The 25,302-nt window shown below is 46.2% G+C and overlaps 1 protein-coding gene across 2 annotated transcripts in view; it reads right to left on the bottom strand.

The window, feature by feature from the left end:
* BRWD1 (bromodomain and WD repeat domain containing 1) overlaps positions 1-4,900 on the bottom strand; it is a 113,884-nt gene extending 108,984 nt beyond the window's left edge. Inside the window, exons 1-4 of one of the 2 annotated variants that reach the window (XM_082697629.1) lie at positions 4,542-4,900; positions 4,378-4,436; positions 4,200-4,229; positions 3,964-4,023 (exon numbers count right to left, since the gene is read on the bottom strand). In XM_082697629.1, coding sequence (XP_082553755.1) covers positions 3,964-4,023; positions 4,200-4,229; positions 4,378-4,436; positions 4,542-4,590 — 198 coding nt within the window. In that variant the 5' untranslated portion in view covers positions 4,591-4,900. The remainder of the gene's footprint in view (positions 1-3,963; positions 4,024-4,199; positions 4,230-4,377; positions 4,437-4,541) is intronic. The other variant, XM_082697628.1, reaches the window with a different exon arrangement.
* Between the last annotated feature and the right edge of the window lie 20,402 nt (positions 4,901-25,302).

Below are 25,302 nucleotides of genomic sequence, written 5' to 3'. Positions count from 1 at the left end.
TTTTAGGGGCGCCTGGGTGGTTCAGCCATTAAGTGTCTGCCTTTGGCTCAGGTCATGATCCCAGGGTCCTGGGAGCTGAGCCCCACATCAGGCTCCCTGCACAGCTCTCACTGTGTCTCTCACTGTCAAATAAATAAATAAAATCTTTTTTAAAAAAATGTTAACTTTTAGAAATATTACATTTAGATATGACGAAGTTTGCAATCTTGTGGTGGCTGAAATAATCATATATTTGTAGTAGAGTATGAAATACTGAAAGAAATTTAAGACAATTAAGTGATGTTAAATACCTTAAGATTAAATTTTTATCACAAATAAAGTCAATAAAAAATAAAATATACTTGTTTCTAGAAATACTACTGAATCTATAAAACTTGTAACGATATAAAGATTTAAGAAAAATGACTACTTATAACTCTAAAAATTTTGTATTTCTATATAATAGCTTTAAGTCTTTTCTTTAAAGGCCTACTAAACATTTAAAGAAAAGGCATAATGACAATAAATTCTCTAACAATAGGCTCTAGTGTAAGGATTTTTTAATTTCATTTATTGGTTAAGGAAGACAGTGGCCTGCAATGGCGTGTTACTCAATTACTAAGTCTATCCAATCCCATTTGCCGTATTTAAACATGTTCCTCCTTTACAAATTAGGTCCTTCCTCACTCCTGTGCCCCATTCTACAGTTCCATTTCCTTCTTCCTCTTTCATGTTCACCACCTATAAATCATCAACACCCCAATTACATTTTACAAATTCACAGGCCCAACTGCTAATGCAGAAAAGTAGTCTCAATTCTTTCAAGAATTATCAAAAATACTCTTGCTTCCAAAATACATGTTGGGAGTGACAACACGGTCCAAGTCTAGGATAAACTGTAACTCTGTAAGCAGTGACGCTGGAATCACCTAAGGTTTCAAAAACTAGCAATGTCCACTCCCAACAGAAAAATTCTGATTTAACTGGTGTGAGACATGGCCTGAGTATCCAGATTTTAAAAAGCTCCCCAGATGGCTCTGATCCAAAAATAAGGACTACTGAAAAAAAAAGGAATAAATTTAACAACAAAGGAAACAAACACCACAAGGGAACTATCAAACAAAACCCAAAAGTGAAACATTTTACAGACTGACCAACTCAAGTGTCTTCAGAAAATCAATGGTACAGGAGAAAAAATATATAAAGATAAAGAGATGGTGGGGCGCCTAAGTGGCTCAGTGGGTTGGGCCTCTGCCTTCAGCTCAGGTCATGTTTTCTGGGTCCTGGGATAGAGCCCTGCAACGGGCTCTCTGCTCGACGGAGAGCCTGCTTCCCCCGTCTGCCTGCCTCTCTGCTTACTTGTGATCTCTCTGTCAAATAAATAAATAAAATATTAAAAAAAAAAAAAGAGAGAGATGGAAAATAATTTCAGTACAACACATGGACCTTGCCTGAAGCCCAGTTCAACCTAAATATAAAAAGAAATCCAAGCAACAAGAGGAGAAACAAATTTAGCCTAGATATATAAATAAACCTACATATGTATCACCAAAGATTAATATTATTCTTTGGTTTTTAAGGGTGACACTGCCACTGTGGTGGTTTAAGAAACAGCCATCAGTTTTTACGAGATACACTTGGAAGAACTGAGAGAAAAAATATAGTATCTAGATTTACTTTAAAAAACTTCAGCATAATAACCAGTAAAATAAAGGAACGTCTGGAATTTGCTTTAAAACAATACAGCCTGGGGTGCCTGGGCGGCTCAGTGGGTTAAAGCCTCTGCCTTCTGCTCAGGTCATGATCCCAGGGTCCTGGGATCGAGTCCCCCATCGCATCAGGCTCTCTGCTCAGCAGGGATCCTGCTTCCCCCCCCAACCCCCTGCCTGCCTCACTGCCTACTTGTGATCTCTGTCTGCCAAATAAATAAATAAAATCTTGAAAAACAAACAGACAATACAGCCTAAGGGAGGGAGCTAACAGATGCAACATTCTTTGCTAATCACTCAGGCTGATAAGGAGTACCTAGTGGATGGTTCCTTACTCTTTTTCTATGTTTGAAGATTTCCACTGGTATTTATTAAAAAAAAAGTGATATTTCAAACAGCATCCAAAATAAAGGTAACAAATTGGCAACGGGATTTATTACGTTATTATTGTGTATATCTGAAATACTGCTTAATTTTTTAAAAAAGTGGAGTTAGGGGGCACCTGGGTGGCTCAGTGGGTTAAGCCACTGCCTTCGGCTCAGGTCACGATCTCAGGGTCCTGGGATCGAGTCCGGCATCGGGCTCTCTGCTCAGCAGGGAGCCTGCTTCCTCCTCTCTCTCTCTCTGCCTGCCTCTCTGCCTGCTTGTGATCTCTGTCTGTCAAATAAATAAATAAAATCTTAAAAAAAAAAAAAAGTGGAGTTAGTTTGGAGAACTAGAAGCTACTCATACTCAGACAAAAGAATAACTCTCCTGTATACAAGAAGCTCATCTTCCGTCACTTAGTTCTAGGAGAGGGTAGAGGCCGGGGAAGGCAAAGGACAAAGATACACACCATACTCAACAAGGCAGATGATGAGACCACCTGGCTTACAGCAGATTTGGGGTAACTTTATGCAGAATTTTAAGGAGGATTTTAAGCAATTCTAACAAAATTGCTTAATTACAAAAATGTAATATTTTAAAAGTTTTCCAGTAGTTATGGTAGTTCAAAATTTGCATAATTATCTCCTCCACAGCACAACTGCACTGTCAATAATGCACCAGAAGGTGTAAAACAAATAGTTCTTCAAAACGTTTCCTAGACTTAAGAATTCAAAATAACAAATTCAATTCTGCTATGATGCAGAATTTTTAGAACTCACTTTCTTGGAAATACTATTCACTTTTAAGTGTTTCCTTCAAAAAACCACTACATCAATAAATATTAAAATTGATGACTGAAACAGAATCCTTTCTCCAGACTTTCTCAATAATACTTAACCGTTCATATACAAAAGAAAAATCCCCTTATTTATTTTTTTGTCCTTTTGTTTAATCCAAGAACAGTGATCATATTCTACTACCAAATCCTATTACAGGTATTAGAACTGCGATAAAACATCACGTAGGGGGTGTTTTGCTCCTACGAGATGTGGCTACAGCCTGGCAACTCAAAAATCCTTTCTCCTAACACACGAGTTGGCAAAAATGTTTTCCTAAAGAATGTTTTATGTCATAGGGCAATCCGGTGCACAAGACCGAATTCTAGAACTGTGAAAGCAACTCCAGAGTGGACAAGGAACGATGCAAAGTGTACTCTACGCTAACGGTGCCCCTAAAGGAGAAGCCGCAGAGCTGGGGCCAGCGCTAAGCCTGGTACAGCAGGGTCAACACAAAAATTCATCAAAGTACGTTTTCTAAGGCACTCAACAAGGACTGTACAGTTTAGAGAGGCAAAAGTACTGGAGGAGTGACATACTGTCACAGCAGCAGGACTTTTACGACGCTGCAGAGGGGAAAGAAAAACACGCTAAACAGAGGAACATTTCTCCACCTTTCAGAAACCAACGATTCTATTCCTAGGGAACAAGTGGTTAGAGGAGCTGGGCGGGGCAAAAGAGGGAAGACCAATCAGAGGTCGAGTTACAAGTCGGGTACGAAAACAGAAGGATGAGAGCAGCTCGCTGAGTGGCTGGAGCCCCGCCCGCGCGCACGCGCGCCCCCCGGCACTCACCAAAGGCAGCAGCACCTGGGGACCCACCCCACCGCAAACCGGGGCGCAGGGTCGCCCCCACCTCCCGCCAGCCGCCAGCCCCCCACCCCCGCCCGGGCCGTTTCCTCCCAAAACAAACCCGGCCGCCCCAAAACAAAACAAAACCTGCCGAGGAGTCCCGCTCTCCCGGGGTCGCCCCCGAGGCACAGCTCGGCCGCTTCGGCCCAAGAGCAGGAGCCCCGACAAGGGGGCGGAGAGCGGGTGCTCGGAAACACGGGATGGAAATGTCAAAAAGCTCACCAATTCCTCGTAGCTCCTGTTGTGCTCGTTGCCCTCCCAGTCCAACCTCTTCGGCAGCAACTGCAAAGGCACGAGACGCACACGAGTGACCACCGCGCGGGGCCGGGCGGGGGGCCGGGCAGGGGGCGGCGGGGGGGCCCGGGGGGGGGGAGCTGGGCGAGCGGCCCCGGCGGGGTAGGGAGGGGGCACGAGGGGACGCGGCGGGGCGGGCGCGGCGGGCGCCACGAAGCACAGACCTGGTACTGCTCCAGCTCCTGCACCAGCACCTGCAGCCGACGAGACGCGCAGTTAGGGGGGCGGGGGGCACCCGGTGCGCCCGGCGCCCTCCACCCGCGACCCCAGGCGGCGGCGGGGCCGGGCCGGGACGCGGCCGCCGCCGCCGCCGCCGCCGCCGCCCGCGGGGCCCGCACTCACCTGGGCGGCTCTCCGACACGGGCCGGCCGACAGGTACCGGGCGATGAGGAAGTACAGCTCTGCGGGAAGACGGGGAGTCGGGTCAAGAGCGGGCGCGGCGGCGGGGAGGGGGCCGCGGCCGAGGCCGGGGGCGGCGCGGGGAGGGCGCGGACGGCGCGTCTTACCCGACTCGATGAGGGGCACCGGACGTCGGGCGGGCGAGGGCTCCGCCATGGCCGGGCGCGGGGCACGGGGCGGGAGCGGACGAGCGAAGCGTGTAGGCCGCGCCGAGGCCTGTGCGGGCCGGCGTCCCTCTACCTCTGGCGCGCCGCCGCCGCCGCCATGCCGTGCGCGCCGCCACGCCGATGCCTCCGCGAAGTAGTCCCTCCGCGGGAGAGAAAGTAGTCCCCGCGCGGCGACCGCCAGGCGACCCCGTCCGACCGTCGGCCGGGCCGCGACCGGAGCGGCTGGCTGCGCCTCTTTCTCCCCAGTGTCAGGGGCGCCGCGACGGGAACGTGGAGGGTGGACGAAGGCCCGGGCCCGGGCTGGCGGCGGGTGGGGGCGGGGAGCGCGCGTGGCCGGGATCCTTGCGCGCGGTGAGGCGGCGCCCGGCCATTGTGAGGCGGCGGCGCGGCGGCCGGGCTCGCGGCGGGGCGGGCGCTGGGGCGGAGGTCGGGCGGCGCGCGGGGGCGGGGGCCTGCGGGGGCCGCGGCGGGGGTGGGGGCAGGTTCCCGGGGCCCGGCCGGAGCGAAGCCGCTCCCCGGGGGTCCGGAACGCGCAGCGTGTCTGGCGGGGTCGCCCGCTTCGGGCTCTCGGAAGGGACGTTTCCCGGACAGGCGTCTGGGGCCGGTGTGCTCCCCCCGCCCCCCACGAAAGATCGGTCGCTTGGAGGACGCGAGGCCCGTAAAACGGAGAGTCCAGCACCCGCAGAGCGGCGAACGTCGGCCCGCGAAGCTTTCCCCGGGGAGGGGGGAGGACGGATGCGGGGAAGCCACAGGTTGCGGGGAGGCCAGGGGTCCGCGGACAGGTCGGCGTCTCGGAGGGCACGGCAGCCGTCCCCTGGGACGGGAGGATGAATGGGACGGAGCCGCCGGCCTGGGAGAGCCCAGCAGTCCAGCCGCAGAAAGGGTTAAGGAAAATGCAGTAACGTCGCCGAGGATGTAAACCTCCCCAGTCAGGGAAAGCAGCCTGGAGCCGGCGATGACTTAGCCGGATGGGAAACAGGGATGGGAGGAAGCGGGCAGGACCGAGGGCAGCTGCCCGTTCGCAGGGAGAGAAGCAGCAAACTTGAGGGAACACACGAGGGGAGCCGTGTGTCATTGGGATTCGGAGCTGGAGCAGTGGGCAACGACTTGGCCCTCTCTTAATTGCTCTGCTAGCTTCTGGCCTAAGTGGGGTCGTCGCTCAGCGTGTCCAGAGCATCCTCTCTTGAGCCCAAAAGAACAGCGGTGAGCAAAGCAAAAAATCCCTACTCTCCACGGAGTGTACACCGTCGTTCTAATCCCTACTCAGTGTGATAACCCCCACCGCCTGTGGAGGTTAAACGCGTGGTTCAGCTCAGGTTCAGGGGGCACAGACCCTGGGTCTTGGGCCACGATTAGATGAATCACTTAGCCTCTGAGCCTCAGTTTCCCCTCATCTGTAAACTGTAAATCATATTTGTGCTTGCTTCGTAGGGTTATGAGCGTTCACAACCCTGTGGGTTAATATGTGTTCCCAGTGTCTATTAATAAGCACCACGTCAGTGCTAGTTTTTTATAATTATTTACACCAGGTTTAAAAAAGTTCTTACATATGTCTGTGAATGAACAACCCAAACATGTTCAGACAACTGCATCAGTAATGTGTTCTTAAATCTGTTAATTCGGCAGACATCAAGTGATGGAAACAAAAAAAGAAAGAATAAGCCACATCTTTGCCATCAAAAGACCTAAGTGTCTTTTAGGAGAAACAGATGTGAGCAGATAATGACCAAATACTGTGCAGAGAGCACATCAATCTGCCTATGGGAGGGAGAGTTGTTAGAGAGGTTTGAGCCTTCCCAACTTCTGTCAGGAACACGATTCCAAGCATCTGAACGACAAAGGGCCAAGACATGAGTAACATTTCAAGTTTGAGGAACTGTAGTATGACTATTTGGGGTGACTTTGGAGGTATGGATGGGACCCACTAAGAAGTTAAAAGGAAAAAAAGTTAAAATTGGGAGCAATCAAAAGGTTCTAAGCAAAGAAGGGACTTTTAATTTTAGGATTGATTTAAGAGTATTAGGACCAAGAAGCAGGAAAACTACTTAGATGACCATTTAAATAGGAAAGAAATGAAGAAGCATTAGGCCAACAGACATAAGGACAAAGACGCAGAGACAGGATCAGAAACATGGAGTTAAGTCAGCAAGTTAGGGTTGAAGTGGAATGACAAGAGTCACAAAAGTCACAAGTTTGGGGCTTAGTGGGTCAAGGTTGTGCCACCAATTAAGGACAGACAGGCTGTAGCTCATTTCTTAAAATGAGCACAACTTATTTTGAAGTTACAGTGGATATTTGTGGGACACTATGATCTGATGCTAAAGATTACCCAAGTTAGCAAGTGATAAAGGCATAAGGGAAGATTTAAACTTTCAAAGGTTAACCCAGGAGTTGCCTATTTCAGTTTGGGTTTTTTGTTTACTTGTTTTTGAAAGATTTTCTCTTTAAGCAATCCCTATATCCAATGTGGGCCTCAAACTCAGAACACCAAGATCAAGAGTCCCGTGATCCACCAACTGAGCCAGTTAGGGGGCCTAACATATTTCACTTTGTCACAATATCATAAAAGCAGAAGATAGCTTCCAAAACATAAGAATTTATATCTCAAGTTCTGGTCATTGTCCAAAACTACAATTCCAGTATGGGCAGCCTGGTAACCATTACAAGGCATCAGAAGTAAGAACAGTTTTCCTTTGCAAAAGCCCATCCAGTTGCTTGTAGATTTGAAAGAGAAACAAAGATTCTGACAAGAGGCAGAATATCTTCCCCATTCAACTCTCAAGTGACGGAGACCCAGATGTGATCCCCACTTCTGCTACCTGGAAAAGGAGATAGACTCTCTCATTGGCAGCGCCACAGTGGGGGACAGCCAGGAGACTCCAAAGCATAAACCATGTATCTATTCCCCCAACTGATGAACCAAAACCACTCCAAAAGCAAACAAAGTTTGCTTTGGGGTAAATGGAAATAACTTGAGTTGCACCATGGGCAAGCTATATGGAGAGCCAAATTCTAGAAAAGTTGCTAGATAAGCAGGGGCCAGAAGATCTTAACAGCAGGTGACATCATTGTAATGCTGTCAACCATCTCCACTAGAAGAGAACTAGAATGTGTTAGTCCTTGGCAGCCAACACCTCTCCTGGATAAGCATCACTTGATTCTTAGTCAGATGCCATTAATATGCTCACTTCCCAGCTGAAAAAGCTGAGGCTGGCCCTAGGGAAGCCCTAGGTGTGAAACGTGTGAAAAGCACATCTGGAAAATGGGGAGCAAACCAGAGTTAGGGGCAACTTTGAAATAATGAGATCTGTGAACAGTGGACACCTTGCAAAGAAAACTGTATACAGAATTCGAATTCTAATAGCAGTATGTTTGCACAAATGTACAGTAACAATTTCGTCTCATCCAGGAAGCCCCGTTCATCCACACAGAGTAGTAGCAGAGTTTTGAGAAATATAATAAAGTAGATGACATTGGACCTACAGACGGGCAATACCACAAAGCTAAATTAGGACACGGAAGTGAAATCGGATGCACACAAAAACATCATTTCGTTCAACAAAAATTGTATTGGAAGCCTTCTCTAAGGCAGTATGTGGTAATCATGGGTTTCTGGGCTTCTGTGAGCTAAATCCCCTACGAGTAGAAGAGTTAGTATCTTGATAGGTTTCCAGAAGACTCTGGGGGGGGGGGGGAAGAATGAAGGTAACTGGCTTTTGGCAAGACCTCAGTCACCAGCAGACTTTGCCTGCTGAGGCTCCTCCTCCACTTCCTACAGTGTCCTCTTTCCCTGAGGACCTTTCCTTCCCTTTCAATCCAAACCAACCAGCTGTCCCCTTAATGCTACTCGTCCCTGCCACCTTCAGCAAATTGCTTCCACATTTACCCCTTCCCTCCGCAGTGCCTGCCTCTCCCTGTCACTGGCTCCATTCCCTCCATGTCCCCACGTCACAGGCATTGGTCCATGTCTGTGTCCAAGTCTCACCAGTTCTTTTGAAATTTTTCCCAGGGCGTTGGAGAGAACACAGCGTGACTGGACGAGAGAGACCTTGGGAACGTGGGAGCTGGAATCAGAATATGTCTGTCTTTGAATGCCACTTACAAGTTCAGCAAACTCCCTGGCTCAGCATTCCTCCTTGGGTTTTGATCATCTTTCAGATAGGAATTAACTACGATAACATTTGGGGAATATGTCTATATCGTAGACAGCACTAACCTATTTACGTGTTTTATTTAATGATGTGAGATAGCAAGAATGCATGAATTCCTTGTAAGCATTTCAGAGAGTGTCTATAAAGCTCTCTGAACAGTGCCCAGCTCTCAACATCATACTATTATGTAAAAATCATTTTTTTTCTCCATTCCCTCAGTCACCAGCGAGTCTCCTCAAAGGTCTCCTTGACTCCCTACCCAATTATTCCTATTATTACTTTTATACTTCCTCAAGTACAACTTAACTTAGTCTCCATTCAACCTGTCTCCTTCCCTATCACCTAGACCCAAACTCCAGGCTTCCTTTGTGAAGCCGGGTAGGATGGTCGGTTTCCCACCCTTTTCCCCTCAGGGCATCCGCAGGAACGCTGACTGCACCCTCCTGGGAGCTCCCGTGTCCTCTGGCTCCTAATGGGTCTTGCCCTAAGAGGCCCCAGCCGGAGATGGAAGAGTGGGAGGAGGGCGAGGGTGGCTTCTGTTTTCCCAGCGTCTTTCCTGCCAAGCCACAGGTTGGTGGTGATTGCAGATTCTGGAACGAAAGCCGCAGCTCACGTGGGACAGCCGTGTCTCCATACAGCGATCTTCTCTCGGTTTTCACAGCCGCCCTCCCCTGGCCCTTCAGGACTTGGGCTTCTCTTCTGAGTCAGATGGGAGCTGCTAGAGGGGGCCCGGCATGCTTTCGGGTCCCTAATGGATTTATTTGAACTCTGCCCATACCCTCATAAACTGTGGCATCAGCTCTCCTTAGCTATCCCAGCGGGATATGCCTCTCTCTCCTTCCAGAGCTCTGGTGGGCGCCCAAGCTCTCCTTGAGGACGCCAGCACTCGAGCACAGTCCAGAGCATGCCCTCCAGTTCTCCACCCTCTGCTCCCCTCCCTCTTCCTTGTCTCCGTACATCTTGTCCTCTAGCTTGGAGAGATCTACCTGGATCCCTAACTCCTTGCTTCACAAAACCCTTCCCAACTCATTATGGTCTTTGTTAATCTCTTTTCCGGTGGCCTCGAATTATCTCTTCACCACACACACAATCCATCAGTAAACCCGGATGAACCCACCTTCCAAATATATCTAGGATATAGCCACTTCTCATCTCAATAAGCACAACAACCTCTTAAGTGTCTTCCTGCTTCTTTGTTTATCCTGGAACAGCTGATTTTCAAGAGGCAGCTGGAGGGGTCCTGTTAAAACTTAGGGCAGGTCTGTCCTCTTTTCTCAAAACCCTCTGATGGTTCCATCTGACTCAGGAGAAGCCCAAGTCCTACAAGGCCTCCATCATCTGGCCTGTCCTGTGCTTCTGTGACCTCTCAAACCCTTTTTGTTCCCTCTTCTCACTCTGTTCCAGCTGCGTTGGCCACCCTGATGGTCCTCAGACATTCCAGGCACGCCACTGCCTCAGGGCCTTTGTACTTGCTGTTCTTTCTGCCAGGAACATTCTTCCCCTAGAAAATCACACAGCTCAATTCCTCGCCTCACACAAGTCTTGGCTCAGAGGTTGCATTTTCAGTGAGACCCTCCCTGACTACCCTAAACACAGTACAACTCACCCTCGCTCTGTGTCGCTCTTCCCTTCTGTCCTGCCTGCTTCCCTTTTCTCTGCAGCGCTTGACCTAAGCGCTCTAAAATGTGCTCGTCATTTGTGTTTAGTGCCCGTCTCCTCCCACTTCATGAAGGCAGGTCAAGAGATTTGTTGTGTTTTGCTCTCTGATGTATCTCTACAGCTACAGCAAAGCCTGATGTGTGGCAGGTACACACTAAATATATGTAGGATAGTTTAAAAAAAAAAAAACAACTAAACAGTTCCTCAAATATGAGATGGTTATGCTCTCAACATTCCCTCATAAATCTTCTTGGATGGTGTGGTGGTTTAGTCTGAGGAGAGCCCACAGCAGCCTCTTGGCTCAGGACATTCCTGGAGACGGGCCCCTGAAGTCCGGGCCCGCAGCAATGGAGCTAACAAGACCAGAAATGCTTTCTTCCTCTCTACACCCCTCCCCCCACACACACATACACACAGTGGCCCCACAGAAGAAGGGCCTCCTGCATTCTCTCAAAGGCAGAGCAAAGTAACTAGAGCCTGGAGAGAGGAAGGGCGTGTGGAAGAGCTTGCTGGGAGGCAGGAAGGGAGGCTGCTTGAGGGAGATCGCCAGACCTCTGTGGGAATGGGACATCCTGTCCTGCCTTTCCTTTGGACATGGCGTGGCCTTTGCCTCCTCCCTGGACACACAGCGCCCCCATATCCTCGGTCGCCAGCCAGAGCCTCCACCTCTCCCTCCAGCAAGCACAGCCTGGGTCACGAAGAGGAGGAGGCCAAGAAAACTGGCCTTGCCTGAGGCGGGGAGGTGAGTCTGGGAGCTGCTGGGAGTGGAGGGAAACCCAGCAGGCCCAAGAGGAAGTCTCCAAGAGAGAACAAAGGATGGAGCGAAAGTCCAAGAAGGCGGGGCTGGGGAAGAAAGGAGCACTCCAAGGTCACTGGGTCATCTCACTGGGGCAATAGTCCCTGGTCACCAGTTACGCAATAGCTAAGTGCCTACCGCAAGGCCTTCCCATTCCTGGGATGACTTTTGACACCTAACTGCAGAAATAACCCCTGTGTGCAAGCTGGACAGAGCTTCCTGGTCCCTCTTTTTTATTTATGGGCAAGTCTGACCTAGAGCAGGGTGGGGCGGGGGGGGGGTAACCCACAATTTAACACAAAATCATCAATTAAAAAAAAAAAAAAAGCCACCAAAGGTTTAAAATACGAATGTTGGTAATGAGGTGAAGTTCCAATGATGTTTGAGTTGAGAACTCAGAGTCCCAAACTTCCTAGCCAGCCACTTCTTCCCTCAAGGGCTCCAAGGAAGGAGGATGTTGGCTGCAAGCCATATTTGATTGACCCTGACCTTGTCCCCTACCGAGCTAGGCTAGATGGTATTTGTTCCGGCCAGCCAGTCTTGGGAGACTAATACAAAGGCACCCAGAAGTGCCTAAGCAAAGCTGGGGGAAGGAGTTCCAACAGCGAGAATGTGCACCCAAAGCTTGGAGAGTGCCTGCCAAGACTAGGACCCCTGGAGCTGGGAGTCGTGTGCCCAGCAGATCTTTCCAGCTAGGGAAGAGCAGAAGACAGGATCTACCCTGTTCTCTGGAAGAACTGGACTTTGAGTGGGTTAGACACGGGTTGGTTTCCAACTGGCCCTTAAGGCAGCAGAAACCGGCCTACCAACCAGGCTCTGTACTCATTCTGCTCACACAGAGGACATAATGCAAAATTAACACAATCTCCAGGACCACAAGAATTATCACAAAGTGGGTATGTTCCTTAAAATTGTTGTGAGTGGCCTCATTTTGGGTAACAACAATGGCTAAAGGATACAATTTCCTGCAACAAGCCCATAGCAGAAGCTATGCCAAAATCTAACCTCATAAAGGTCGCACGCACCACAGAATTTAATTATGAAGGCTTTGCAGAGAGCGGAATGCGAGAGGAGAACATCTTGCACTTTGCAAGATGTTCTGGATAAATAATCCAGAAACTCAATTTCATGAGGACAAGATAAATGAAATATGTAGTTTACCTTGAACCAGATCTTGGTGCCAATGGCTAATGCTTTCTAATTAGTAACTTTGGAACTGCTGGGATATACGTTCTTCAGCTTTCTCTTTTATCTTTATATATAGAGAGAAGAAAGTAATGACCAGTCACTTTGAATTCTCTCAATCTTACAACTGCCCAAGTATTGTAACTGCAGGGTAGTCTCATTAGGATGGCGATGGTTTGAGCCCATGGGTAAAAAGTTTACTCAATGGCAAATAACCCAGAAATAAATGTTGACAGGTGCATACAGCAGGAGACACATGGCTGGGGGACACCAGGGATCAAGGCCAGGGTCAGGAATGGCTTAAGAATAGGAGGAATCCATGAGGTGCCTGGCTGGTTCAGTAGGTAAGAGTATGCAACTCTGGATCTCAGGGTTGTGAGATTAAGCCTCACTCTGGGTGTAGAGATTACTTGAAAATAAAATCTTTAAAAAAAAAAAAAAAAAGAATGGAAGGGATCTGTTGTGGAGCAGGGTTGTGGCTTCCACCCTTCCTGCTAAAGCTGACCATGTACGTACCCGGTGACCAACCTGTCCCACTTCTCAGCTGTACACTACAGAAATGAACACGTGTTCATCGAAAGATACATCTAAGAATGTTCATAACCGAGCCATCCATAATAACCCCAAACCGGAAACAACCAAGTGCTCATCAATCGCAGAATGTATAGATGAACTGGAATTCATTCATAATAATGATAAACTATAGGGAATGGGGATGAACGTACAACATCAGTGACTCATATATATAAGGATTGAACAAAGAAGTCAGAAAAGAGTGCATACTGTATTATTGCGGTGATAAGTCATTCAAAACCAGGCAAATGGGCCTGTGGTATTCGAAGTCAGGATAATGGTCAGGGGCGCCTGGGTGGCTCAGCTGGTTAAGCATCTGCTTTTCGCTCAGGTCATGATCCCAGGGTCCTGGAACAGAGTCCAGTGTGGGGCTCCCTGCTCAGCAGAGGTCTGCTTCTCCCTCACCCTCTGTACCTCCCTATCCCCCCTCCACCTATGCTTTCTCTCTCTCTCAAATAAGTAAATAGAATCTTTAAACAAAAACTGTTAGGATAGTGGTTAGTTACCTTAGGGTGGATACTGACTGGAGGGAAACTTCTGGAATTCAGATAAGTTCTCTTTCTTTTTTTTTTTTTTTTTTTTTTTTTTTAAAGATTTTATTTATTTATTTGACAGAGAGAAATCACAAGTAGATGGAGAGGCAGGCAGAGAGAGAGAGAGAGGGAAGCAGGCTCCCTGCCGAGCAGAGAGCCCGATGCGGGACTCGATCCCAGGACCCCAAGATCATGACCTGAGCCGAAGGCAGCGGCTTAACCCACTGAGCCACCCAGGCGCCCCATAAGTTCTCTTTCTTAACCTGGGATGTATTCACTTGGTGAAGAACTCATTGAGCCATATGCTTAGGGCCTATGTTATACTCCAATAAAAACTTTATGTTAAAAGAAAAGAGGGGCACCTGGATGGCCCAGTTGGTTAAGCAACTGCCTTTGGCTTGAGTCATGATCCCAGAGCCTTGGGATCGAGTCCATATCAGGCTCCCAACTCCATGGGGAGTTTGCTTCTCTCTCTGACCTTCTCCCCCTCAAGCTCGCTCTTACTCTCTCTCAAATTAAAATAAACAAAATCACTGGTTGTGGTGCAAAAACAATGAATACTGTTATGCTGAAAATAAATAAAAATTAAAAAAAAATAAAATAAATCTTTAAAAAGAGAGAGAGAGGGGCGCCTGGGTGGCTCAGTGGATTAAGCCGCTGCCTTCGGCTCAGGTCATGATCTCAGGGTCCTGGGATCGAGTCCCGCATTGGGCTCTCTGCTCAGCGGGGAGCCTGCTTCCTCCTCTCTCTCTCTCTGCCTGCCTCTATGCCTACTTGTGATCTCTCTCTCTCTGTCAAATAAATAAATAAATAAATCTTTAAAAAAAAAAAAAAAGAGAGAGAGAGAGACAAAAGGAAAAATCTCATGGTGTCTGTGGTAGTTAGAATCAAGGCTTACCAGAGCCCTCTGCATCCTAACCCTCAGAATTTGTGAATCTCCATTTGTGAATGGACTTTTTAGATGGGCTTTAGTTAAGGATCTCAAGATGGGAAGACTGTCCTGGACCAGTCAGTTTGCCCCATGGAATCACAAAGATTCTTATGAGAACAAAGAAACTTTGTACAAAATGTCTTTTGTAGCCCACCCCAGCTGATACATATAGGAGGAGAATTCTAGAAAATGCAGTTCAGCTCAGCAGGTTGGCACATTACAAAGTTCCTACTTGATTTAGGATTGTACCTAATTGTACATTGGGGACAATTCTTTCACTTCATCTGAAAAATTAAAATGATAATTACACTGGATTTGCATAAGAATTAAGTGAAATAATACATGTTCTAGGCACCATGCCTAGAATAAAAGACCTCACAGTTTTTGTTGAAATTGTTCATTGATCCCATTACTAACTGAGATGTTCTAAGAATGTGGTTTTGATTTAATTATATTTTACTCATAAAGATAATTAGCTCTCTGAAATGGTCAAAGGATTATTACATACAAACTTGATAACATCACAAATTTGGGCGCCCGGGTGGCTCGGCTGCCTTCGGCTCAGGTCATGATCCCAGAGTCCTAGGATTGAGCCCCGTGTCAGGCTCCCTGTTCAGCGGGGAGCCTGCTTCTCCCTCTCCCACTCCCCCTGCTTGCATTCCCTCTCTCACTGTCTCTCTGTCAAATAAATCTTTTATAAAAAATCATATTGTATCCATTTCTGTAGAGTGTAAATATACATACTGTACTTAACATTTCTTTTTTTTTTTTTAATTTATTTATTTGACAGAGAAAGAGACAACGAGAGAAGGAACATAAGCAAGGGGAGTCGGAGAGGGAGAAGCAGGCTCTCTGCTGAGCAGGGACACCAGTGCAGGGCTTGAGCTCAGGGCCCCGGGGATCATGACCTGAGTTGAAGGCAGATGGTTAACAACTGAACCACCCAGGTGCCCCTTGACCTATTTTTTTAAAAAGTAGTTGATAAAACAATATTGCGTGTATGTTTCCCTCTTTACAAAGAATTAAGCATTTTCTACAAAATCTCTGTGTGGTCAGAGGACAGGGACTTGACTGCGCCCCCGCCCCAAGGCTGGTCATTTGGGCAAGCCAAGTGAAAACGTGACTGGTCAAAGGTAAGAAGGGAGATGTTTCCCTACAGTCTTCATGAGCACCTACTGAGAAAACGTGGGTGGCTGCTTCAACCTGTACGTGGCACACATTTGCTCAGCGCCATCGTCACTGTTGTTAATGCACAGAGAACAGCCTGGAAACATTTAAAGACCTATAGGCTAACCCGTGCGGCGGGACGTCTCATTTCTTTTCTTTTTTTAATGTAGGCTCCTCACCCAGCTCGGGGCTGGAACTTACGACCCTGAGAGTATGATCTGAGCTGAAATCAAGAGTCGTGGATGCTCAATGGACTGAGCCACCCACGTGCCCCAAGAGTTACTTGTTTTCTTCTCTGAGCTTTTCTGTCTTTAGGATCATCAACAATGAACAGACACTTGATTCCTGAAGCTCCTCGTGGCCATAAAACCCTTTGTTTTCTCTTCTGAGCCATTTCTTTTGGCTCCATCCACACATCGTTCCAGGTTCTGCTCTTTAGTCCTTTCTGTGTCCCCAAGACCAAGCCAGCACCTCACTGTCTGTATGGTTTTCCATCACGATCCCAGATCGCTGGCCTCTGCACGCTCCTCCATTCCTGAAGAGTGACACCTTCCATCCTAACTCCTGTTAGGTAAGCAAGAAAGTCATCTCGAATAGTTGTACTGTAAGAGTCAAATATGACCAACAGGGGCGGCTGGGTGGCTCAGTGGGTTAAGCCTCAGCCTTTAGCTCAGGTCATGATCCCAGCGTCCTGGGATCGAGCCCCACATGGGGCTTTCTGCTCAGCAGGGAGCCTGCTTCCCCCCTCTCTCTGCCTGCCTCTCTGCCTATTTGTGATCTCTGTCAAATAAATAAAATCTTAAAAAAAAAAATATGACTAGCAGAAGAAAAATGTTTTCTTCTAGCCAGTAGTAGGAGAGGTATATCTTGGCAAACAAAATCATACCTTGTCAACGCCTGATTCAAGGGGCAAATATTCCTCCATGGTTACCCTGTAATCTAAATTTAGATGCCTCAGCAAAATTATCCACCACATTTTCAAAACATCTCTTTCAAGATTCCAAATACATGCAGTGCCAAGTTCAGCAGTGTCAAAACACAGGAATAGCTGTGTTTTATTAACCAAGTAATGTTCCTCTTCTTTTTCTGTTGTTTTGATCCCCCCCCCCCACCTCAGCTTCTTATTTTGAACATTCTCAAGCCTATAGAAAAGTTGGAAGAATGGTACCAAAATATCCAATTTACCCTCCTGTAGTTCATTAGTTGTTGGCTTTATGCTGCATTGGCTTATTTTTGAGCATTTATTTTCCTGAGCCATTTGAGATGAAAATGCACACATCAGGGCTTAACACCACAAATAATTCAATATATATACAAAGGATAAGGACATTGTCCTAAATGATCATAATACCATGACCACACCCAGGAAAATAAACACTCTGTCAAAGCTATCTACCAAGTAGTGTATATTCAAATTTCTCCAATTGCCTAAAATTGTCAAGTATAGCATATATATATATATATATGTATATATGTATATATTTAAGATTTTATTTTTAAGTAATCACTACACCCAACGTGGGGTTCAAACTCATAACCCTGAGATTAAAAGTCACATGCTCTACCACCCAAGCAAGCCAGGAGCCCCAAGTATAGTGTGTGTATATGTGTGTATATAGATAGATACATACATACATATATATATATTTTTTTTTTTTAATCTAGGATCCTGTCTTGTCTCATGTACTGCATTTGGATTTATCTCTTTGGTCTTTAGAAGCATCTCCTCTCCTAGACCTTATGCACTGACTTTTTTTTTGAGATTTTATTTTATTTTATTATTTATTTATTTATATGAGAAAGAGAGAGCATGAGTAGGGGAAGGGGCAGAAAGAGAGGGAGAAGCAGACTCCTCGCTGAGCACGGAGCCCAATGCAGGATTCCATCCCAGGACCCCAAGATTATGACCTGATCTGAAGTCAGATGTTTAACTGACTGTGCCACCCAGGTGTCCCTTAGACATTGACTTTTCATAAGAGTCTTCTTTTGTGTTCTTAACCTGTTTTATAATCTGAGTTTGTCGGATTATTCCTCATGACTAGATTCAGGTTGGACATTCTGGACAAGAATATCTTATAGGTGATGCCATTTAGTTTTCATTGCTTCACATTAGGAGGTGTACAATAGCAGTTTGGATAATTTTGGGTGATGCCAAATTTGATAACTTATTTTTTTTTTTAATTTTGTTTTTTGCTTTTAATTTTATTTGTTTATTTGACAGAGAGGTCACACGTAGGCAGAGAGGCAGGCAGAGAGGTGGGGGTGGTGGTGAAGCAGGCTCCCTGCTGAGCAGAGAGCCCAATGCGGGGCTCGATCCCAGGACCCTGAGATCACGACCGGGGCCAAAGGCAGAGGCTTAACCCACTGAGCTATGAAGGTGCCTCTGATAACTTGGTTTTTGTTTGTTTTTTTCAAAGATTTTATTTATTTACTTGACAGACAGAGATCACAAGTAGGCAGAAAGGCAGGCAGAGAGAGGAGGGGGAAGCAGTCTCCCCACGGAGCAGAGACCCAGATGCGGGACTTGATCCCAGCATGACCTAAGCCGAAGGCAGAGGCTTTAACCCACTGAGCCACCCAGGCACCCTGATAACTTGTTTTTTTAACATAAATTAAATCATGCAATAATTTTTTTTTAGAATTTTTTTAAATTTTATTTATTCATTTAGCAGAGAGGGAGAGTACAAGCAGGGAGAGCAGCAAGCAGAGTGGGAGGGAGAAACAAGCTCTCTGCTGAGCCAGATGTGGGACTCGATCCCAGGACCCTGAGATCAAAGTCATGCAATAATTTGCTTGTTTCGCTCAATAATATATTTTTTAAATCTTCCTGTTTTAGTAGATCTACCATGTTTTTCATATTCAGACTATCGCTTAATATTCCATAGGGTAGTGTATTAAACACTTGCCAAAATATGGGAAAACTACTAAAATAGAGTGAATGTGTGTGTCCCCACCCAGAATTTATATGTAGAATCCTAACCCCAATGTGATGGTGTTTAGAAAAGCGACTGTGGGAGGTGATTAGGTCATGAGGGAGGAGCTCTCATGAATGGGCTTAGTGCCTATAAAAGAAAACCCAGTGAGCTCCCTCCCTGCTCAGCAGGTAGACGGCTTTCCCCTGCCTTCTTGCCAGCCTCTGCCTACTTGTGATCGCTCTCTCTTTCTCTCTCTCTCAAATAAATAAATAAAATCTTAAAATAAAAAGAAATTGACAAATTGATTCTAAAATTTATATGTAAAAGCAAAGGAACTAAAATAACCAAAACAATTTTGAAAAAGGAGGTTGGGGGCTCCTGGCTTGCTTGGTTGGTAAAGCATGGGATTCTTGATCTTAGGGTTGTGAGTTCAAGCCCCACGTTGGATGTAGAGATGACTTAAAAGTAAATTTTATTTATTTACTTATTTGTTTATTTGTGTGTTTATTTTTTTCAAAGATTTTATTCATGTGGCAGAGAGAGACATAGCAAGAGAGGGAACACAAGCAGGAGGAGTGAGAGAAGGAGAAGCAGGCTTCCACTGAACAGGGAGCCCAATGCGGGGCTCAATCTCAGGACTCTGGGGTCATGACCTGAGCTAAGGGCAGATGCTTAACTGACTGAGTCACCCAGGCACCCCTAAAAATAAAATATTTTTTTAAAAAGGAAGAAAAGGAAGTTGGAGGATTTATATTACCTGATTTCAAAACCTCATGAAATAAATTAGAGTAAGTGAGATAGTCTGGGATCAGATGAATAGACACAGAAATCAATTAAGCAGAATAGAGTCTAGAAGCAGATGCATAGAAATACAGCCAACTGGCTTTTGACAAAGATGCAAAGGAAATTCAATGGAGAAAGGATAGCCTTCAAAACCAGTGCTTCAGGGGCGCCTGGGTGGCTCAGTGGATTAAGCCTCTGCCTTTGGCTCGGGTCATGATCCCAGGGTCCTGGGATTGAGCCCCACATTGGGTTCTCTGCTCATCGGGGAGCCTGCCTCCCCTTCTCTCTCTGCCTGCCTCTCTGCCTACTTGTGATCTCTGTCAAATAAATAAATAAAATCTTAAAAAAAAAAACAACAACTGTTTCAGCAATTGGACATCCCTATGCTAAACACCTCACTCCATAAATAAAAAGGAACACAGAATGAGGACAAGACCTAAATAGAAACCTGAACCTATAAGCCTTTTGGCAGGAAGTCTTTATATTATTCAGTTAGGCAAAGATTTCATGCATATAAAATAAGAAGTATTATCCATAAGTAAAAAAAGTTGATAAATCAACCTTTTTATTATTGATTGCAGCATAACACATTATCCCAAAACTTGGTGGCTTAAAACAATGCATATGTATTATCTCACCAGTGTCTGTAGATCAGAAATCCAGGTCTGGCTTAGCTAGATCCTGTCTCACAGTTTCTCTTTCAAGGCTCCAATCAAAGTGTTGGCCATGGCTGGGGTCTCATCTGAAGGTACAACTGGGGAAGAATCGATTCCAGGCCCATGTGGTTTTAGGGCAGATTCAATTCCTGGAGGGCTTTTTGTTAGAGAGTTTCAGTCCCTAGCTGCTGCTGTTGGCCTGAGGCTGTCCTCAGTTTCTTCACACGTGGGTCTCCAACAGAACCTCTTGCTTCATCAAATTTTACATTGCCAAGAAGGCAAGAGAGTTTACTAGCAAGGCAGAAATGACAATCTTATGTAACATAATCCCAAAGTGCTATCCCATTGCCTTTGCTGCATTCTACTGATTAGAAGCAAGTAACAGGGGACACCTGGGTGACTTAGTCCATTAAGCATCCAACTCTTGGTTTTAGGTTCAGGTCTTGATCTTAGGTTCCTGGGATCAAGCCCTGCATTGGGTTGCCCTCACAGTGGGGAGTCTTCCTGTCTCCCTCTACCCTGTTCATGCTCTCTCTCTTTCCCTAAAATAAATAAATAAATAAATAAATAAATCTTAAAAAAAAAAACAAAAAACAGAAGCAAGTAACAGATCCTGCTTACTCTCAAGGACAGAAGATTGCACAAGAGCATGAATATCAAGAATATCAATCAGGGACGCCTGGGTGGCTCAGTTGGTTAAGCGGCTGCCTTCGGCTCAGGTCATGATCCCAGCGTCCTGGGATCGAGTCCCGCATCGGGCTCCTTGCTCCGCAGGGAGCCTGCTTCTCCCTCTGCCTCTGCCTGCCTCTCTGTCTGCCTGTGCTCACTCGCTCGCTCTCCCTCTATGCCTGACAAATAAATAAATAAAATCTTTAAAAAAAAAAAAGAATATCAATCATTGGGGCCATCTTAATGACTGCAATCATTGGGCCACCCCAGACGTTACCATAATTTAAAAGCTCTGCTCTTTGAAATACACTGTTAGTCAAATGAAAAGAGAAGCCACAGACTGAGAGGAAATATTTGTGAAACCTATGTTTGATACAGGACTTACATCCTGCATATATAAAGAACACTTGAAAGTCAATGATAAGTAAGCAAACAACCGATTTTTTTAAATAGACAAAAGGGTGAACAGATACTTCACCAATAATAAAAAGGAAGTACAGAAAGAGATGTTCAACATCACTGATCATTAAGGAAATTCGAACTAAAACCAGAGTGGGATACCACTACACTCATAGTAGCATGGCTGAATTTTTTAAAAAAATTAATTAGAGAAAATGCTAGCAAGGACATAGGGCAACTCAATTTCTCATATATTGATGGTGGGAATATAAAATGATACAGCCATTTTGAAATACAGTCAGGCAAATTCTTTTTTTTTAAAGATTTTATTTATTTGACAGACAGCGATTACAAGTAGGCAGAGAGGCAGGCAGAGAGAAAGGGGGAAGCAGGCAATCCCCGAAGATCACCATCGCCTGGGTGGCTGCGTGGGTTAAAGCCTCTGCCTTCAGCTCAGGTCATGATCCGAGGGTCCTGTGATTGAGCCCCACATCGGGCTCTCTGCTCAGCAGGGAGCCTGCTTCTTCCTCTCTCTCCGCCTGCCTCTCTGCCTACTTGTGATCTCTTTCTGTCAAATAAATAAATAAAATCTTAAAAAGAATTTGCCAGACTGTATTTCAAAATGACTATCATTTTGTATTCCCACCATCAATATATGAGAAATTGAGTTGCCCTACGTCCTTGCTGGCATTTTCTATAACCCTCTGAGCCACCCAGGCACCCCCAATCTGGCAAATTTTTATAAAATTTTTTTTAAAGATTTTATTTATTTATTTGACAGAGAGAGATGACAAGTAGGCAGAGAGGCAGGCAGAGAGAGAGAGGGGGAAGCAGGCTCCCTGCTGAGCAGAGAGCCCAATGCGGGACTCGATCCCGGGACCCTGAGATCACGACCCGAGCCTAAGGCAGTGGCTTAACCCACTGAGCCACCCAGGCGCCCAAATTTTTATAAAATTAAACAAAGACTTATATTCAGGAAAGAGTTAATTCAGCAGGTCTGGCTGATCAAAATTTGTATTTCGAAGGTCTTTAGGACTGGCCCTTGGTCCAGGTCCTGGGAGATAACCTCCAGGGTCTTCGGAATACCCTGCCTGATCAGAGTGTGTTGGTATGCTGCAGCTGTGAACACCAGAGAGTGTATGGTAATAATATGATTTATGATTAACTTTCTTTTGTGTACCTGAGGTTTTGGCCAAATTGTATCAGCTTGAGTTCTGGGGGCCTGGGGTGTGAGAGGTTGAGGTCAGTCACCTGGGGGCTGCATGTCTACATGACTGACCCCCATGAAAAATGCTGGACATAGAGGCTTAGGTGAGCTTCCCTGGTTGGCACCTCTTCTCACGTGTTGTCACACGGTGGTGCTGGAAGAACTAAGGGCCATCTGTGAGACTCCACCAGAGAGCCTGGGAAAGGACAACTGAAAGCTTGAGCCTGGTTCTCCCCAGAGCCCACCCTACATGCCTTTCCTGTTGCTGATTTTCATCTGTCTTTTGCTGTAATAAAATAGAACCATGAGTATAACAGTTTTTCTGAATCCTGTGGGTCCTTCCAGTGAATCATCAAGACTGAAGGGCGTCTTGGGGACCCCCAATGTCTTGGGGACCATTGGCCTCAGCTTTTTCATGCCAGTTCAAAACATGAAAATATATCTTCTCTCAAAAACTTATATGTGAGTATTTATAAGGGCCTTAGTGATGAAATCTTTAAAAACTGGAAACAGGGACACCTGGGCGGCTCAGTTCAGTTAAGCATCTGCCTTCCGCTCGTGGCCATGATCCCAGGGTCGTGGGATCGAGCCCCACATTCGGCTCCCGGCTCAGCAGAGAACCTGCTTCTCCTTCCTACTCTGCCTGCTGCTCTCCCTGCGTGTACTCTCCCTCTCTGTTAAATGAATAAATACAAATCTTTAAGAAAATAAAAAATAAAAACTGGAAACAACTATCCAAAATGTGCTTCAACTCATGAGTGGATGAACAAATGGGGGTACAGCCGTATAATGCAGTCCGTGATAAAGAAGAGTGAACTGGTGAGGGGCGCCTGGGTTGAGCATCCGACTCTTGGCTCAGCTCATGAGCTCGGGGTTCTGAGATGGAGCCCTGCACTGGGCTACATGCTCAGCAGGGGCTCTGCTTGGGATTCTCTCTCCCTCTGCCCCTCCCCCTGCTTCTCTCTGTCTCAAATAAATAAGTGAATCTTAAAAAAAAAAAAAAGAACAAACTGGACAGACACTCAACAACCTTGAAGAACCCTAAGAGCACTAAGTGAAAGAAGCAGAACCAACAGGTTACATAGGTAATGCTTCCGTGTACAGTATATGACTATTCTGCAAAGGCCAGGCTCTAGGGGCAGAGAGATCAGTGGTCGCCAGGAGCTGAGGGCAGGAAGAGGGATGATTGACTAAGTAGCACAAGGGGACTTTTTGAAATATTCTGTGTCTTCAGTGATTACATGACTGCATGTGTTTGGCAAAATTCCTCAAACCAATCACTTAAAAATAGTGAATTTCATTGCATATAAATCTTACAATAAACATGTTTTTTTTTTAAAGTAGCAAGGGGCTGGAAATATCAGGAAATCAAATAGCCCAGAGATGGACCAAAGCATTTTTGTCCTGCCTCTGAGCTGTAACAAATATCTTACTGCATGACGTTACGTTATGGCATTGATTTCCGTCCTCTGCTTTCGAGATTTTTTTCTTTTTCTTATGTTTTAGCAGATCTGCCCCCTATACTCTCTTGACTTTTACATTTGATTTGCATAAAATAATATGTGTAAGTTATGAAGCCCAATATCAAAGTCAACTCCCTTGAACACAGTAAAGAATCATCCAACGAAAGAACTGGAACAGTATCAACTTTGTAGACGTTGCCCTCTGGATCTTATTCCTGGGTTGGCCCCCAGAGGCACCCACTGGCCTGAACTGTGTGTTTATCAGACACTTGCTTTGCTCTTTGTACATAGTTTTACTGGACATGTAGCATTCCTGCAATAAAATAGAGTTTAGTTTCCTTGGTCTTCAGCTTTGTAAAAACGGGATCATACCGTGTATGGATGATATCAGCTGGGATCTCTCCAGAAAACACAAGTCCACTCTGGGGTTCAAAGGAAGAGTTTGTATTGAAGGAGCTACAAGTTGTCACTCAAAATTAAGGGAATTAAGTTGTCAAAATTAAATTGTCCCTCAAAATTAAGGGAACAAGTGGCTCAGTCGATTAAGCGGCTCATTCAGCTCAGGTCATGGTCCCATAGTCCCAGGATCAAGCCCGATGTCGGGCTCCCTGTTCAGCAGGGAGTCCACTTCTCCCTCACCCTCTGCTCCTCCCCCCACTTATGCTCATTCTCTCTGAAATAAATAAATAATATATTTTTCTAAGACTTGAGGGAACCAACAAAGGACATTGGGGGTCCCAGAGACTAGCAGCAGTGGCAAGCCATTACCCCCTAGGTCTGATGCAGCCAGGGAGCAAACCTGTCACCAGATCCAGTGAGAGCTGGACCCTGGGATGAGGAGCTGGAGCTGTGGAAGTTGTTGCAGCCACTGCACAGGCACTGGGAAGAAATATTCCAACTATTCTCTCCTCTCGCCCTGTGCTGTCCTACTGCCATTCCCATTGGAGGAAACGAGCTGGAACCCAGCCGTCACAAAAGGCGCCAAGGTTGCCATCCACAGACGGAGCATCTGTGGACATGAAGCTGCACAAAGAAGGACAACTGTGACCTGGGTAGGTGGTTGGAAGCAAACAAAGGAGAACCCAGCTCTCTTTGCCAATCTGTTCTCCCTCAGCCATTGCCTTGGGGTGTCTTAGGTGTCCTAAAGTACACTCTGTGTCTTAGGGTTCATCCTTGTCATCATGGCTTGGCTCGCTCATTTTCAGGTACTGTTTAATATGCCATGGGGTGGATGCCCCTTTCTTCGTCCATTCTCTTGCGGATGGACATCTGCTTCTAGTTTTTACTGCTAGGAGTGAGGAAAGTGGCTGTGGAGATTTCTGTGAGAAACGGTGGAGGGCTGTGCCTATAACCAAGAATTTCATCAAAGTGGGAAGTATCATGTGCTTTATATTAGCTTTCCTGGGGCAGAAGACACCCAGTCAGGTCCCCTCACCTCATTCCAGAGCAACTGTTTGCGGTGTTCACTGTGATAAAACATACAGAACACAAAGGTACCATCTTAACTATTTTTGGTCTAAACTCAGTGGCATTAAGTGCATTCACAAGGCAACTGCTTATTGAAAACCTGTGAAACTAAATAGCTAGTTGTGTACTTTTTAAGCCAAGATTTCT

This window comes from Mustela nivalis, assembly GCF_964662115.1.
Source record: "Mustela nivalis genome assembly, chromosome: 1".
Taxonomy (NCBI): domain Eukaryota; kingdom Metazoa; phylum Chordata; class Mammalia; order Carnivora; family Mustelidae; genus Mustela; species Mustela nivalis.
Note: the sequence above shows the minus strand (reverse complement) of the source record. Positions and strands in the feature narration are given on the sequence as shown.